Source organism: Palaemon carinicauda, chromosome 38 (genome assembly GCF_036898095.1).
Source record: "Palaemon carinicauda isolate YSFRI2023 chromosome 38, ASM3689809v2, whole genome shotgun sequence".
In the NCBI taxonomy this organism is placed as follows: Eukaryota; Metazoa; Arthropoda; class Malacostraca; order Decapoda; family Palaemonidae; genus Palaemon; species Palaemon carinicauda.
The window spans coordinates 32,464,656-32,480,534 of NC_090762.1; the positions used below are offsets into that span (position 1 = coordinate 32,464,656).

Consider the following 15,879-nt stretch of genomic DNA (forward strand, 5'->3'; position numbering starts at 1 on the left):
CATGAAGCTCGTTGGATTTAAAAATAATGAAGATACAAACACATACTCATGAAGTTCGTAGGATTTAAAAAGGGCTTCTTTCAAACGTAGAATCATGAAGTTTGTAAGATTTAAAAATTGTTATCTTTCAAACACATCCTCATGAAGTTCGTCGGAAATAGGGCAAACTGACATAACCAGTAAGGTGCTAATTTTCTTTTGAATTTTTATTTTTGTTAACTAATATTTAAAAATGCTATTCTAGGATTTTTGTAAGTGAAAGTCCCATTTGAATTATTTGAATATTTACGTATATTTTTTTTTGCTGTTCACTTCTAAGGAAGAAAGATTAATCGTTATGATATAATTGAAAAAGTAATTTTCCCTTTTATAGTTATTTGTATCGTTTAAGACCAACGATATTAATCTTAATGTGACGATTAATCAATGAAATAATTAGACAGCAAATAATTAGTATTAGATATTTGTTATTAATAAAAAGTTAGTTCTTCTCGTAAATGATTATTTTAGCAAATCGTAAGCGTACAGAGATATAGCAAACGATAACCTAAGATATAATTAAGACTATTTATCTTGCAATATGAAAAAGTGCTTAGGGGTGAATGATCAAGTATAGGTGTTATTGGGTATCTGAGATAAAACTGCAAAATAGTTTCGCAAATCTCACGAGGGAAACCCTGTGCCTAAGGTCAAGTTAGGTTAGGATGTTCCATTTTAATTTTTATTATTATTAAGAAAATTACTAATTCATTTTTGGTATATATTTTCTTCAAGTAAGTAATCCCTGAATATGTTATCCGCAGAAGTTCCGGCCGGAGGAGCTCCGAAAGTGGCCTTGTCTCTGACTTCTGGGCTCGCACATCTACTCCCGGAGGCACCATGTACGACTCGGCCATGGGTGGCAGCTCCCGCTCGAAACCCGGCAGAAAACCCCGTAAGCCTCGGTCCTGGCATCCTTCACCTTATGCCTCCGACGACGAAGATGACTTGTTCTCTCGAGAAGAGAAGAAACAGAAAATCAAAGCTGAGATTGCGCGGCGGCGACAACAAATAGAGGAGAATTCGCGACTTCATGAGGAGCTCCTCCGCCTGGCAAGATTGCGGGAAAGTGCCGAGCTTGGGTACTCCGACCCCAGAATCCTGGGACCCTACGACCTAAGCCCTCCTCAGTCTGCGCGTGATACCACCACCAGTGTCTTACGATCCATAGACGAGATCTTGCGGGATGCTCGCGATCCCTCTTCTGGATACTACAGCAGCTACTCGCCCTACAAAACCGGCGGGTCGCCCCCCAACCGCTACGGCAGTTCCCCAGGAGCAAGAACTTCACCTCGCCACTACTACGGCTCCCGCGGGCCCTCCCCTTCTCGCCATCCCATGACGGAAGAAGACCGGTCCATGGCTCGCCTCGCCTCTACTTTCCAAAGTGAGGAGTTCACCGGAGCCCTCTATGAGCGGCTGTCCGATTTCTCTCCTCTGACAGCTGACAGCTACAGTGACAGCATGAGTGACTTCACTCCCGCAATGCCCTTACTTCCCGACATGCCGACCCGTTCACGAAAGTTGTTAGAGGACTTAGGCAGTTCACCAATCACTAGCCAGTCTCACAGAGGCAAGTACGACGTACAGAGACGGTATCGGAAGTAAGTGGTGTTTCTTGTGTGTTGTGGTTCTCGTGTTGAGCTGTTGGTCTCTGTCTTTCTCCAGGCCTATCGTAATAATAGCGACATTTATCATGCAGTAACGAAACGTTAGAACTATCGTATGAAGCCAAATATAAAAAAAAAATCAAGCTAAATAAAATAAACTCATTGTGATTTAACAGGAAGAAAGCAGGAATTTAGTCAATGATTTTTTCTTTATTGTGATGATGATAAGGGGAAAAACAGTGCACTTAGTTATACTGCTTATCATAAAACAACTCTAGTCAGATATCCTCATTTGATTGCGATAACTGTAAGATAACTCATCACCATTATATTGTAACGTCATCCTTGAAAAAAAGTAATAATAAACTTTTATGTAATTACGACTGACGCATCATATCTCAAAATACGGAAGACCACCATAGACATAATATTATATATAGATAAACATTAATAACTCTCAAGCGAGTGTTCCAGCATATCGGTAGCTTATACACTTGTTTTTCCTATCCTCAGTGTTTTTCCAAAACAGAACAAAAAAATAATACATAATAAAGTCCACTCGACCAATATAGTGGAGCGGGCATGGCCAGCGCGGTGGCAGATTTTGGGCTGCCTGCGCATGCGCGCATGCGTGCCCCCCCTCCCCTGGCACACCCCCTCCTCCACGACATTGCTCTCTCTCCTTCCTCAGTTATTGTGCCTTACGTCCTTATCCCCCCGATTTTCCCCCTGAAATAGGTAAATGATTATAAGAGAAACTAAATAAAAAAAGAAAAGTAAAAGGGTAATATCGTAACTTAATGGTGAAGCCCACTCCCTTTTATTCCGTGGGTTTCATTTATTGAATAATTTCTGACCTTTTTGATGAGTGCTTCTAATATTCATTCACTCATGACGTTTGAGAGATGAGTAATTATTATCAGTAATAATATATAATAATGATAAAAATAATAATACTAATAATAATGGTAATATTAATGGTATGATATCAATAACAATGTTACATGTATATCAGCTAATGATACTAATACTTGAAGTAATCAGTTGAAATTATTACATATATATATATCTATATCAGTTTATTTATTCGGAGATTTTAATGAAACCTGGTGCAAATAATAATGCATAAATTCATATATATATATAATACATATTATTACATATATTAACGCGTACTCTTAATCAGTCGATCCCATGAGGCGTTCGTTTGCCCCGTCACTTCCAAGCAATATGATTCCAGTATTCCGAAATGATTCCATGATTCCAGTATTCCGAAATATATTTAATCCTACGAATTAACCTCCAAAATTTGCCCGCAAGCGATTCAAGCATATGAAAGCGACTTCTCTTGCATATACTTAGAGACTAAAATGGAAGTGGAAGTTTTAAAACGTATTCTAAATTCCAGTTATTTCTTCAGGAAAATAGAAAGCAAACTTAAAGCATAGAGGAAGCCAAGAAATATACCCGTGAGTCAAACATGGTAAATTCTCTTCTCGCTCCTGTAATTGTGTTCAACGGTGTTGATGGTGTCTTCATCCCAGTATCGTTTATACTCTAAGCCATTTACCGAAGTGCAATGTGTTCTGCGCAGTGTGTTCAAGCCGGCCGGTGACGGTTAAATCCATAAATAAAAATAGTAATAATTAAAAAATAAAAAAAACAAACACGCTGTTCCCATGACAGGTCCAGTTCCTGGTAGTAGCGTGTAAGGTCCGTCTTGTTCTCTTTACCCCCAAAAGTATACATATATAAATATATATACAGTATATACATAATAAAATTTGTTCAATTGTTAGTTGTCACTGGTAGCGGGACAAAAAAAAATTATATTGAAGTGCAGTTTATTCCCGAGGGAATAATACCAGTATAAATAAAACCAAAGAAAGCGGGTCGTTGAGCTGCTATTCTCATAATGTAGTTAGACGAGGTGTCTTCCAGGTGCGCGCTCCAGGTGCTCCAGCAGATAATAAGTCGTCTAAGGGGCTGATCGTTATTAAAAGAGCGTCGTCTTCTTCTCCTCATTCATCCTCTTCCCTTAAAGCCTGTTCTCTTTTGCCTTTCTACGGAGTTAAATAAAAAGAAAATCTTCGCCTGTCTTCGTTTCTCTTTCCAAAGATTCCTTGAGTCGCCTGTCTTTCCTCCGCCCCTTGGATGGCCAACTCGCCGGGGAGAAATCACACGCCTTGCGCCACCTGGCAACCCCTCGACGTTTAAGATATAAACCCAAAAAAAAAACAAATGCACAACGGGCCCTGGCAACTGTACATGCTGGATGTCACCTAGGCAATCCACTGCCCATTATTTCATGTCAAGCACATTCTGTGTTTTCCCCCTGCATGTGTCTTTCTTGCTTTTGAGGAACGATGTCTATGTCACTGTACATTCCATTTCATTATATTTGTTTATAGCATGTAAACAATAAACAAATTGTTGTTGACCTTCAAATACATCATGTTATTTGAAATACTCTTGGTGTTTCTCTTGCGTGATTCCTATATAACCATGGAAAATGATTCTTAAAAGTCTTCACTGGACGCAAGCCGAGGGGCAGTGGGTCCCAGAGTCAATACAGATGGGTCCTTTGGTGAAGACGTCACTAAGAAAGCTAAATAGAAATGAACAGTAATTTGATAAGTATCCACAGGAACTACCCAGAATAGCTGACTATCTTTTTATATATGGATAACTCCACCAGACGGTTACTGTGAGTTGAAAGATCCAATGTTAAAAGCCCTTGCTGATCTGATACATGGAAGAACAGACGCATAGGTAAAATGATATTGTTATTTCATATTTTAGGAGTGAATGCCTTGTAAGTCGACGACGAATGTCTGTGGAATAAGTGATGGCGTGTAAGTGATTTGTTGTCATGATTTTGATTAAGGAAGGAGGGGCACTCAATCGATTTCATATCAGATGTTAATTATAAGTGAATGAAACAGAATTCAACATACAGATTATTATTTAACTTCGCTATGATGATACCTGACTTCATGCTCAACTATGATAAGCACATATAGAGACTGAACTCATTCAATAATTATCAAACGTTTCTATATATAGTGAACAAAATTTTCCATTATTCATATGAACGACAGTGTTTGAGAATCTCGAAGAACGTTGTGAGTGAACGTGAGAGTGAACGAGAATACACATTGACATCAAGACGACCGTAGAATCTCGCCGATTAACCAAGAATCACTTTTATCTAAATGAAATAGTTATATAGGAATGTCAAGGCCAGCCTTTCGACCTCGCTGCAATCAGCTAACTTCTTCTTTTATTTAATTCAAATCTTCTCCATCCGATCTTTATATGTGACTTATTGAGTGTGTAATGAATATGCAAAAAGCTTTAAATGTTTTGTGTGCCACTCTTTCCTCTCGTTCATGGTTATATGTGTATATTGCGTGTATGTGTGTATACGTGCACGTGGCTGTTTGTGTGCATGTATGTGTCAGAATTGTGTATCTATATCTCTGTGCCCTTGTGTTTATATGTATGCATAGGTACGCACATAGGCATATATATATATATATATATATATATATATATATATATATATATATATATATATATATAGTCATGTGTATTCATAAAGGGAAAATATGTCAATTGTTATTAATTCTGCTAAAATGAAATTAGAATATCATAAGCTAAAAATCTCCAATTGAAATTGGCCGAGGCTTACATTTAGTATATATATATATATATATATATATATATATATATATATATATATATATATATATATATATATATATATATGTGTGTGTGTGTGTGTGTGTATATATATATATATATATATATATATATATATATATATATATATATATATATATATATATATATATATATATGTAGTCAGTATATATATATATATATATATATAATATGTATGAAAATAATATACTGTAAAGGCACAAGGAACTTTGAAAGAGGAAATATTACAGTAATTTACATTCAAGTATTTTAATGACAGAGTCAAATGAATATAATATTTATAATAAACTACCAGTAAATATTGATACAGGGCTGATAGAAAAGAAAACATGATGTACTTGCTGGGCCGGAAGATATAATATCACAGTATTCGATTGGTTCTTTAGCTGACACTCAGCTTAGAAGAAAACATATTTGCCAAATGAAATAGGACCCTTTTTATATTTCATAAATGAAATTGTATTAATCTTATATCATCCATTTTAATGGTTTAGCTGAGTTATGAAATAAAATTTCTAAAGGCAAAAGAATACTTTTAGTTTCGAGCCAGTAGATAGCTTATTCAATATAATATAGTGGAAAATTGGAGATTTGGCAACGCTGGTTTTGTGTATCTATCCGCCTATCCGGCTCACTCAATTTCTCTCATGGCAGGACAGTAGTTTAAGTGATATTCCCTAGTGCAAACCTTGCGGAGTTACTCTCCATATTATTCGGTGGATTTCATCGTGTTTAAGGTGTGATATAACACTAAGATCATTATGGTTCTTATATAACCACTTCATGTTCACATAAATGAGATAAAACCTAAATATGTGGTCAATTAAATATTGTTTCAAGTCAATTTCGAATATAACGTTTTAGCTCACTTCATCCATGCATTCATTTGACGTAAACATTGTGGCTTACGTAACGAGTAAGCCTTCTTTTTAGCTTAAACGAAAAGAGAAGTGACGTTAAGTAGAACAATGCATGTGGAAACAACTGTGAATACAGTCAAGATACTATTTCTCTTAAAAGGTTACTTGAAATGATGATTATGTACTTAATCCAACCCTAGTTGAATGCTATGGGACTAATGCCTGCGGGCCTGCAGTCTAATAAAATGCTCAATATGAAATAGTTACAGAGTAATAACAATGAAACCCCAACAAAATATAACTTGTCAGCTGTTTGGATAATAAGGTAAAGCTCTGGAGTACTAACGCTGAATATATATGAACCTGGACAACATCTGCACAGTTTGCAGGATCATAAAGTGTGAGTATTTTATCTTTGGAATATTTATTTACAACAAATTGTGCATACATTTATCTTCAAATATTAAAGAAGTATGCTTGCGTAACGAATATTTATGATTCATGTTTGTGTGTTGACCTAAGAGAGAGAGAGAGAGAGAGAGAGAGAGAGAGAGAGAGAGAGAGAGAGACGAATTACTGTAAATACCGTTATAAGGGAAATTGAGACTGTCCTCATCTGCAAAATGAAATATCTGGTAGTCTTTGTACGTATGAGAGGGTGTGTGTTTGCATGCGGCAACTTTTTAGTAATACAAATAGCACAATCTGGGTAACAATGTGGTGGTTATGGTATGTGTAATGTATTCCTGTGTATGATAAAGAACATTAGTCTTATTACGTTAGGAACCAGTTCGAATTTAGTGTTACAGTTCATTCAATACTTAAAGAAGTTACTGCTTGTTGCTTGTTACATTTTTATATTTGCCAATATCATTCATATATATATATATATATATATATATATATATATATATATATATATATATATATATATATATATATATATATATATATATATATATACATACATACATACATACATACATACATACATACACTCACCAGTACATTTATGTTATACATAGGCTTGTCCAGATACCAGTATTTGCATTATATATATAGACTTATGTATATATATATATATATATATATATATATATATATATATATATATATATATAATATATATAATCTATATATATATATATATATATATATATATATATATATATATATATATATATATATATAGAGGCCTATATATTATATATACTGTATAGACCTATGTATAAGACATATATATATATATATATATATATATATATATATATATATATATATATATATATATATATATATATGTGTGTGTGTGTGTGTGTGTGTGTGTGTGTGTGTGTATGATTTTTATTGAATAATATTGCCTTAAAGCCTGTCTACCCAAGTGGTCGCCAGTTAGGTTGTTCTCTCTGACTACTGACTGACTCCTCCATTTCCCAATGCTACGCGGCTTCTATTCTTCCCAGTAATCTCTCTCTCTCTCTCTCTCTCTCTCTCTCTCTCTCTCTCTCTCTCTCTCTCTCTCTCTCTCTCTCTCTCATATGCAGTGCCATAGGTATGTGTGTGTTGTTGTTTAGGATGGGGGTGGCATGGAAGGTCCTTCTGTTCTGTATATACTCTTTTATAGTGCTCAAGTATATGAGTAAGAAATATCTCTCTCTCTCTCTCTCTCTCTCTCTCTCTCTCTCTCTCTCTCTCTCTCTCTCTCTCTCTCATATACAGTGCCATAGGTATGTGTGTGTTGTTTAGGATGGGGTTAGTATGGAAGATCCTTCTGTTCTATACTCTTTTATAGTGCTCAAGTATGAGTAAGAAATTCTCTCTCTCTCTCTCTCTCTCTCTCTCTCTCTCTCTCTCTCTCTCTCTCTCTCTCTCTCTCTCTCAAGAACCTATATATCAACATAGACACCTCTTTCGGCATTTGTGCATGATGCATTTATGCATGAAATAACTCTCTCTCTCTCTCTCTCTCTCTCTCTCTCTCTCTCTCTCTCTCTCTCTCTCTCTCTCTCTCTCTCTCTCTCCTTCAGCACAGAAATTTCCATGTTTCGTGTAGGGGTTGGTATTCATTGGATATTGGCTCCGGGATATTATTTCAGCCGTCTGCGACTAGTCTCTCTTGGCTATCATTTTCAAGCTAGTTACCAAGATGAAAAACCACTGGTGGCCACTGATAGTGTAGATGGGCCTATTATAACGTGTATAAATCCTTTTATTTTCGCTGTTTCTTCAGATTCTCCGGGGTTAGTCGGTGGTTAAATAAACGATAATTTATTTTTATCTATTCTATCACTACGACACGGTTTCGACAATCCTTACTAATTTACATTTATAATTAGAATTCCGGTTTTACATCTGAGGGTTTGGATAAAGCTGTAATAAATTATTTTGAAAATTATATTTTTGATTTTATAAATTGGGAAATTAAAAATATTTCAAAATTCCAGAGATCCTGTGACCATAAGAAAATTAACAGAGTATGTTATAAATATATTTATATACACTCACTAACACGTGCTGTCATACACAATTACAGTGACCACCTGTTTTGCAGGTCAGAGTTTTAAGACCGATTAGGGTCATGCATGAGCTGGGGTCACTTGGCAGCGGCAGGGCCGTTGTTTCTTGGCCATCTCTGGGAGGCGACGTTCCTGCGGAATAGACCATGATTGCAGATGGCGAAGGGCGTCCCGATCTATTACTTTCTGCTTGAGGGTAGACTGTAGTTAGCGTCCTGTTAATTTTGACATACGGACATCTAAGGTCATATAGTCCTGTTGAATGCTCAACAAGAGCCTCTGGAGGGCGGTGCTTATAGCTTCGGCTATTACGAGCCTACCGAAGTTGCTCACATTGTGAACGATCTGGGTTCCGATAATTTGTTCTATCAGAGAGGGTTTCTGGTCGTGGTATCGATGTTGTTTTTGGTGCCCTGCCACCCCCTCCCCCTGATTTCTGTGGGACAGTATACTCTGAAGTATCATGGTAATGGTGTCCGGTATAGCCTTTCGTGTGAGATTTACATATTTCCGATAATAAACATTTGTAGACTACGTTTGTATGAATTTCCTTTGTTCCTCTGGGGTCGGTACGGTTCCTGATTATCAGAGCCGGTATTAAGCTGGACTTCTATTATATTGTAAGTTGTACTCTCTGGTATTGGACTCTCCCGGTAACACCTGGGTTGATGGAACCTTTCAAGTCCCAGCTTTCGTCTTCATGATGCAATCCGAAGTTTAGGTGGTGGTAGATGATTATTTTTTTTTTCGAGTTACCGTTGTTGTGGTCTGTTGAGTTTTATTAAATTTCTTTTTATTACCTCCTCTATCATAGTGTCTGCTATGTATATCCGTTATTAGTTAGCAGTCCGGTGTGTACATCTTTCCAAGATGTGCTATGTATGAATCAGGATCCAGAGGAGAATCCTGGTGTGAATGTTCTGATCACGTAAACACTTATTACTGACTTTTTGTATCGTTCGGGGTTTCATATCTTACGTTTAAGCCTCTTCCTACGTCGGTTGCTTTCAAGTATACCGTTTTGTTGAACTGGTCACCTTGCTGTTTAACTAGGACATTGTTGCAAAGTTGAGCACGTAATTTTTCCAGTTTGTGTGCCATTTCTCCGTTTTTTTTTTTTTTCACCCGTGATGTATTATGGCTTTTTGTGTTCTGTGATCTATGGTGGCATTTTATTTATCATATTTCACATATTTGCAAACGGAGTCCCGAGAAGAGATCCTTTGGCTACACCACCTGTTTGTTGAAATAGTTGTTGACGGAGAGAGAATCGGAGCTTCCATAGTACTGGATTTCAACATCTCTCCTAGGACATGCTCTCAGATATAGGTAGGGATTCTATATTGCATCTGCATTCTCTATCTGATGTGATGTTTATGGTTTCCTCGACCAGGAGGTTTGTGATTAGGCTTTCCACATCGGGAGAGGCAATGTCTTCTTCAGGTCTCCTTTTGCTTACGCCAAGATATCGGTAACAGGAAACCTTCCATGGAAGAACTATTCGGCGGAACCCATCGTTCACAAGGAGATGGCTAGAATTTTTAAATGTTTTTAACTTTAATTTTTATAGCATTTAAAATAAAATTTTTGAATTAATGAATCATAATCTTATCTAAACCCTCGATGTATATATAAAAAAGGAATTGTAATATAACCTAAATTAGTAATCACCTGATAAAAACAAAGGACTTTCGAAACAGTGTTGTACTGAGAGAATAACTAAGGTCAAACAATCATCACTTTTTTAGCCTAAGGCGAATACCGGAGAATGTTAAGAAACTAAGGAAATACGAGGATCCTTATAGGCAACACGATGGTGCCACTAAAGACAATTGTATTGAATGAATATTACATGAGAGAGAAGCTGTGTCTCAAAAAGCACATGCAGTAAATGTACACATACATACAGTACATGCATATATATATATATATATATATATATATATATATATATATATATATATATATATATATATATATATAGTTAGGCCTATATGTATATGTATATATATATATATATATATATTTATATATAGATAGATAGATAGATATATACATATATACTGTGTGTGTATATATATATATATATATATATATATATATATATATATATATATATATATATTATCTATATATAAATATTCAGATAGATAGATAGATATATACATATATACACTATATATATATATATATATATATATATATATATATATATATATAAATATTCATATACATATATATGTGTATCTAAATGTATATATACAGTATATATATGTACAGTGTATATACATACAGTATATATATACATATATAGCCTATATAGTATAAGGATAATTTCCTTTAGTAGCGACTAAGATTCAAATAATGAAATAGGATCATATCAGGAATGAGTTTGAAAACAGATGGATAACAGGGCTGTAATACCAATGTCTGCTTGGGAATGAGTGCAAAGGTTGTGATAAGAAATTTGGGCTATTAAGATTGCAAGGATTTCAGTCTCTAAAGATTACAATCAAATTACAGGTAAAGTCGATTTCATATGCAATATGTTATCAAAATATGGTGAGATTAAAGAAATGCTTTCATGGTATGTACAGTAGTTGTAGTAAATTGTTAATGTCCCATAGAAGAACCTTGTGGCAATTTTATTTTCAAGTTTAAAACATGCTTATGCCTCACATATAACTACTAAAGTTATATGGTATTTAAAAGCTAGTGTTTACTGCCAAAAAATAGAGGTCCCTTATCCTAAGGTTTCATGGGTTGGGGGTTTTGCTAAAAAATGAACAATTAATGCGGTAATAAAGACTTAAAAAAAAAAAAAAAAACCCGAGGTAAATTTAAATGGTTTGGTTGTGCTGATGCACTGGTTCATTTCGAAATCATGAATAATCAAAATTGTTTTCTGAAAGAAACTTTTGCAAATTAGTTTTATTGAATAGATAATTTGATTTTACACAAAGCTTTGTCGCTGGAAGGTAGAAAATTTCAGACTCCTTTATTCTTACAACTTGAAATATGAAATTCATATTGCCATGTATATCTAAATAAAAATAAGCTCTATGAGAATATCTTCAAACAAAATATAGATTTTTATCTAGAAGGCTTTGAAATATATAAAGCAAACAGAATAACAGGAAATTAGACAGAAAAATGATTATTTAAGTTTTTGAAGATTTTTTCATGTGCCAATGAATATTTGGGGGAAAATAAACTTTAGATACATGTGAACTTTAAAATATAACAGAAAATAAATCCATTATTTTAAGAACGCCAATACTACTTTCAGTAAAAGATATCATTTAAAATCTAAAAACTTTAAATATAGTAGAAGAATATCCAACATTTTTAGATGGCGCGAGATCGAAATAATCCTTAGAATTATTTAAGAATAACAAAGGTTATGGGTTAGATATAAATTCCAATATTCTATTCAAAGGCCTAAAGATAATGCAAATGGCATGTCGGTTGAATATATGTAAATGAAAAAAAATTCGGATAATATGAATAGGATGAAGGGCAGATCTGTGATGCAAATGTGGAATGGATTAGCGTACGATTCAGAAAAGCTTGTGGATGTGACTGTTGACCTAAGAAAGCATGTGTGGATGGGATTGTTGACCTGAGAAAGCATGTGTGGATTGGATTATTGACTTAAGAAAGCATGTGTGGATGGGATTGGTCACTTACGAAAGCAATTGTCGGGATGGGATTGTTAAGTCAAAAAAGTGTGTTGATGGGATTGTTGACCTAAGAAAGCATGTGGGTGGAGTTGTTGCCCTAAGTAAGCATGTGTGGATGGGATTGATAACCTAAAAAAGCATGTGAAGATATGATTGTTGACCTAAGATGGGAATTTTGACCTAAGAAAGCCTTTGGATGTGATTGTTGGCCTAGAGAAGCATGTATTGATGGGATTGATGACCAAAGAAGTTCCGTGGATGTGACTGTTGACCTAAGAAAACATGCGCGGATGGGATTGGTGACCTAAGAAAGCCTGTGGAGGTAACTGATGACCTAAGAGAGCATGTGTGGATGGGATTTTTGACCTAAGGAAGCCCGTGGATATGACTGTTGACCTAAGAAAGCATGTGTTGATGGGATCATTGACCTAAGAAAGTTTGTGGATGTGACTGTTGACCTAAGAAAGAATGTGTGAATGGGATTGTTGACCTAAGAAACCCTCTGGATATGACTGTTGATCTAAGAAAGCATATGTGGTAGGGATTGTTGACCTAACAAAGCCTGCGTGGATTGGATTGTTGACCTAAGAAAGCATGTGTGGATGGGGTTTTTGACCTAAGAAAGCTTGGATGTGACTGTTGACCTAAGAAAGCATTTGTTGATGGTATTGTTGACCTAAGAAAGCCTGTGGATGTGACTGCTGACTTGAGAAAGCATGTGTGGATGGGGTTGTTGACATAAGAAAGCTTATGGATATGGTTGTCGACCTAAAAAAGCATGTGTTAATGGAATTGTTGACCTAAGAAAGACTGTGGATATGACTGTTGACCTAAGAAAGCATGTGTTGATTAGATTGTTGACATAAGAAAGCCTTTGGATGTGACTGTTAACCTAAGAAAGAATGTGTAGATGGGATTTTTGGCCTAACAAAGCCTTTGGATATAATTGTTGACTTAAGAAGGAATGTGTGGATGTGATTGTTGACCTAATAAAGTCTGTTGATGTGACTTGACATGAGAAAGCATGAGTTGATGGGATTGTTGACCTTAGAAAGCCTGTGGATGTGACTTGACCTAAGAAAGCATGTGAGGGTGGGATATTTTACCTAACAAAGCTTTTGGATGTGACTGTTGACCTAAGAAAGCATGTGTTGATGGAATTGTTGACCTACGGAACCCTGCGTATGTAACTGTTGACCTAAGAAACCATGTGTGAATGGGATTCTTGACCTAACAAAGCCTTTGTATATGACAGTTAATCTAAGAAAGCATGTTTTGATGGGATTGTTGACCTAATAAAGCCTTTGGATGTGACTGTTGACCTAAGAAAGCATGTGTTGATGGGATTGTTGAACTAAAAAAGTCTGTGGATGTAACTGTTGACCTAAGAAGGCATATGTGGATGGGATTATTGACCTAACAAAGCCTGTGGATATGACTGTTGACCTAAGAAAGCATGTGGTGATGAGGTTTTTTTTACCTAACAAAGCCTTTGGATATAACTGTTGACCTAAGAAAGCATGTATGTATGTGATTGTTGACCTAAGAAAGCCTGTTGATGTGAGTATTGACCTATGAAAGCATGTATTGAATGAATTATTGACCTTAGGAAGCCTGTGGATGTGACTTGACGTAAAATAGCATATGTGGGTGGAATTTTTGACCTAAGAGCGAATGTGTGGATATGACTGTTGACCTAAGAATGCATTTGTTGATGGGATTGTCGACCTAAGAAAGCCTGTGGATATGACTGTTGACCTAAGAATGCATTTGTTGATGGGATTGTTGACCTAAAAAAGCCTATGGATGTGACTGTTGACCAAAGAAAGCATGAGTGGATGTGATTGTTAACCTAAGAAAACCTTTGAATATGATTGTTGACCCAAGAAATCATGTGTGGATGGGGTTGTTGACCTAGGAAATCACACGAAGAGGGGATTGTTGACTTAAAATATCATATGCGGATGCGATTGCTGAACTAAGAAAGCCCGTTGATGTGACTGTTGCCTAAGAAAGCATGTATGGATGTAAGTGTTAACCCAAGAAAGCCTGGTGATATGACTATTGTCCTAAGAAAGCATGTGTGGATGGGATTGTTCTTCTTCTTTGTCTGACCTAATAAAACCTGTGGTTATGACTGTTGACCTAAGAAAGCATGTATGGATGTGATTGTTGACCTAAGAAATCATGTTTGTATGTGATTGTTAACGAAAGAAATCCTGTGGATATGACTGTTATTATTATTATTATTATTATTACTTGCTAAGCTACAACCCTAGTTGGAAAAGCAGGATGCTATAGGCCCAGAGGCCCCAACAGGGAAAGTAGCTCAGTGAGGAAAGGAAACAAGGAAAATAAAATATTTCAGGAAGAGTAACAACATTGAAATAAATATTTCCTGTATAAACTATAAAAACTTTAAAAAAACAATAGGAAAAGAAATAAGATAGAAGAGTGTGCTTGAGTGTACCCTCAAGCAAGAGAACTCTAAACCAAGGCAGTGGAAGACCATGGTACAGAGGTTATGGCACTACCCAAGACTAGAGAACAATGGTTTGATTTTGGAGTGTCCTTCTCCTAGAAGAGCTGCTTACCATAGCTAAAGAGTCTCTTCTACCCTTACCAAGAGAAAAGTGGCCACTGAACAATTACAGTGCAGTAACCCCTTGAGTGAAGAAGAATTATTTGGTAATCTGTGTTGTCAGGTGTATGAGGACAGAGGAGAATATGTAAAGAATAGGCCAGACTATTCAGTGTGTATGTAGGCAAAAGGGAAAATGAACCGTAACCAGAGAGAAGGATCCAATGTAGTACTGTCTGGCCAGTCAAAAGACCCCATAACTCTCTAGCGGTAGTATCTCAAGAAATCATGTGTGCATGTGATTGTTAACCTAAAAAAGCCTGTGATTATGACTATTGACCTACGGAATCCTGTGTTTATGTGATTGTTGACCTAAGAAAGCCTGTGGATATGATGACTGTTTACTTAAAAAAATCATATGAGTATGGGATTGTTGACCTAAGGAAAAAAAATCATATGCGTATGGGATTGTTGACCTAAGGAATCCTGTATATGTGATGGTTTCCCTAAGAAAGCCTTTGGATGAGGTGGTTGACCTAAAAAAGCCTGTGGATGTCGCTGTTGACCTAAAAAAGCCCTTATGAATGTGATTATTGACCTAAGAAAGCTTGTGGATATGACTGTTGAGCTAAGAAAGCATTTGTGGATGTCATTATTGACACAAGAAAGCCTGTGGATATGACTGTTGACCTATGAAATCATGTGTTTATGTGATTGTTGATCTAAGAAAGCCTGTGGATATGACCGTTGACCTAAGAAATTATGTGTTGTATGTCATTGTTGATCTAAAAAAGCCTGTGTATGTGATTGTTTACCCAAGAAAGCCTCTTGATGTCGTTGTTGACCTAAGAAAGCCTGTATGAA

The 15,879-nt window shown here is 35.8% G+C and overlaps 1 protein-coding gene across 1 annotated transcript in view; it reads left to right on the forward strand.

The window, feature by feature from the left end:
• Positions 1–15,879, forward strand: part of LOC137630529 (uncharacterized) — a 315,029-nt gene that overhangs the window by 283,119 nt on the left and 16,031 nt on the right. Inside the window, exon 22 of the mRNA XM_068362046.1 lies at positions 804–1,612. Within this exon, the coding sequence (XP_068218147.1) occupies positions 804–1,612 (809 nt within the window). The remainder of the gene's footprint in view (positions 1–803; positions 1,613–15,879) is intronic.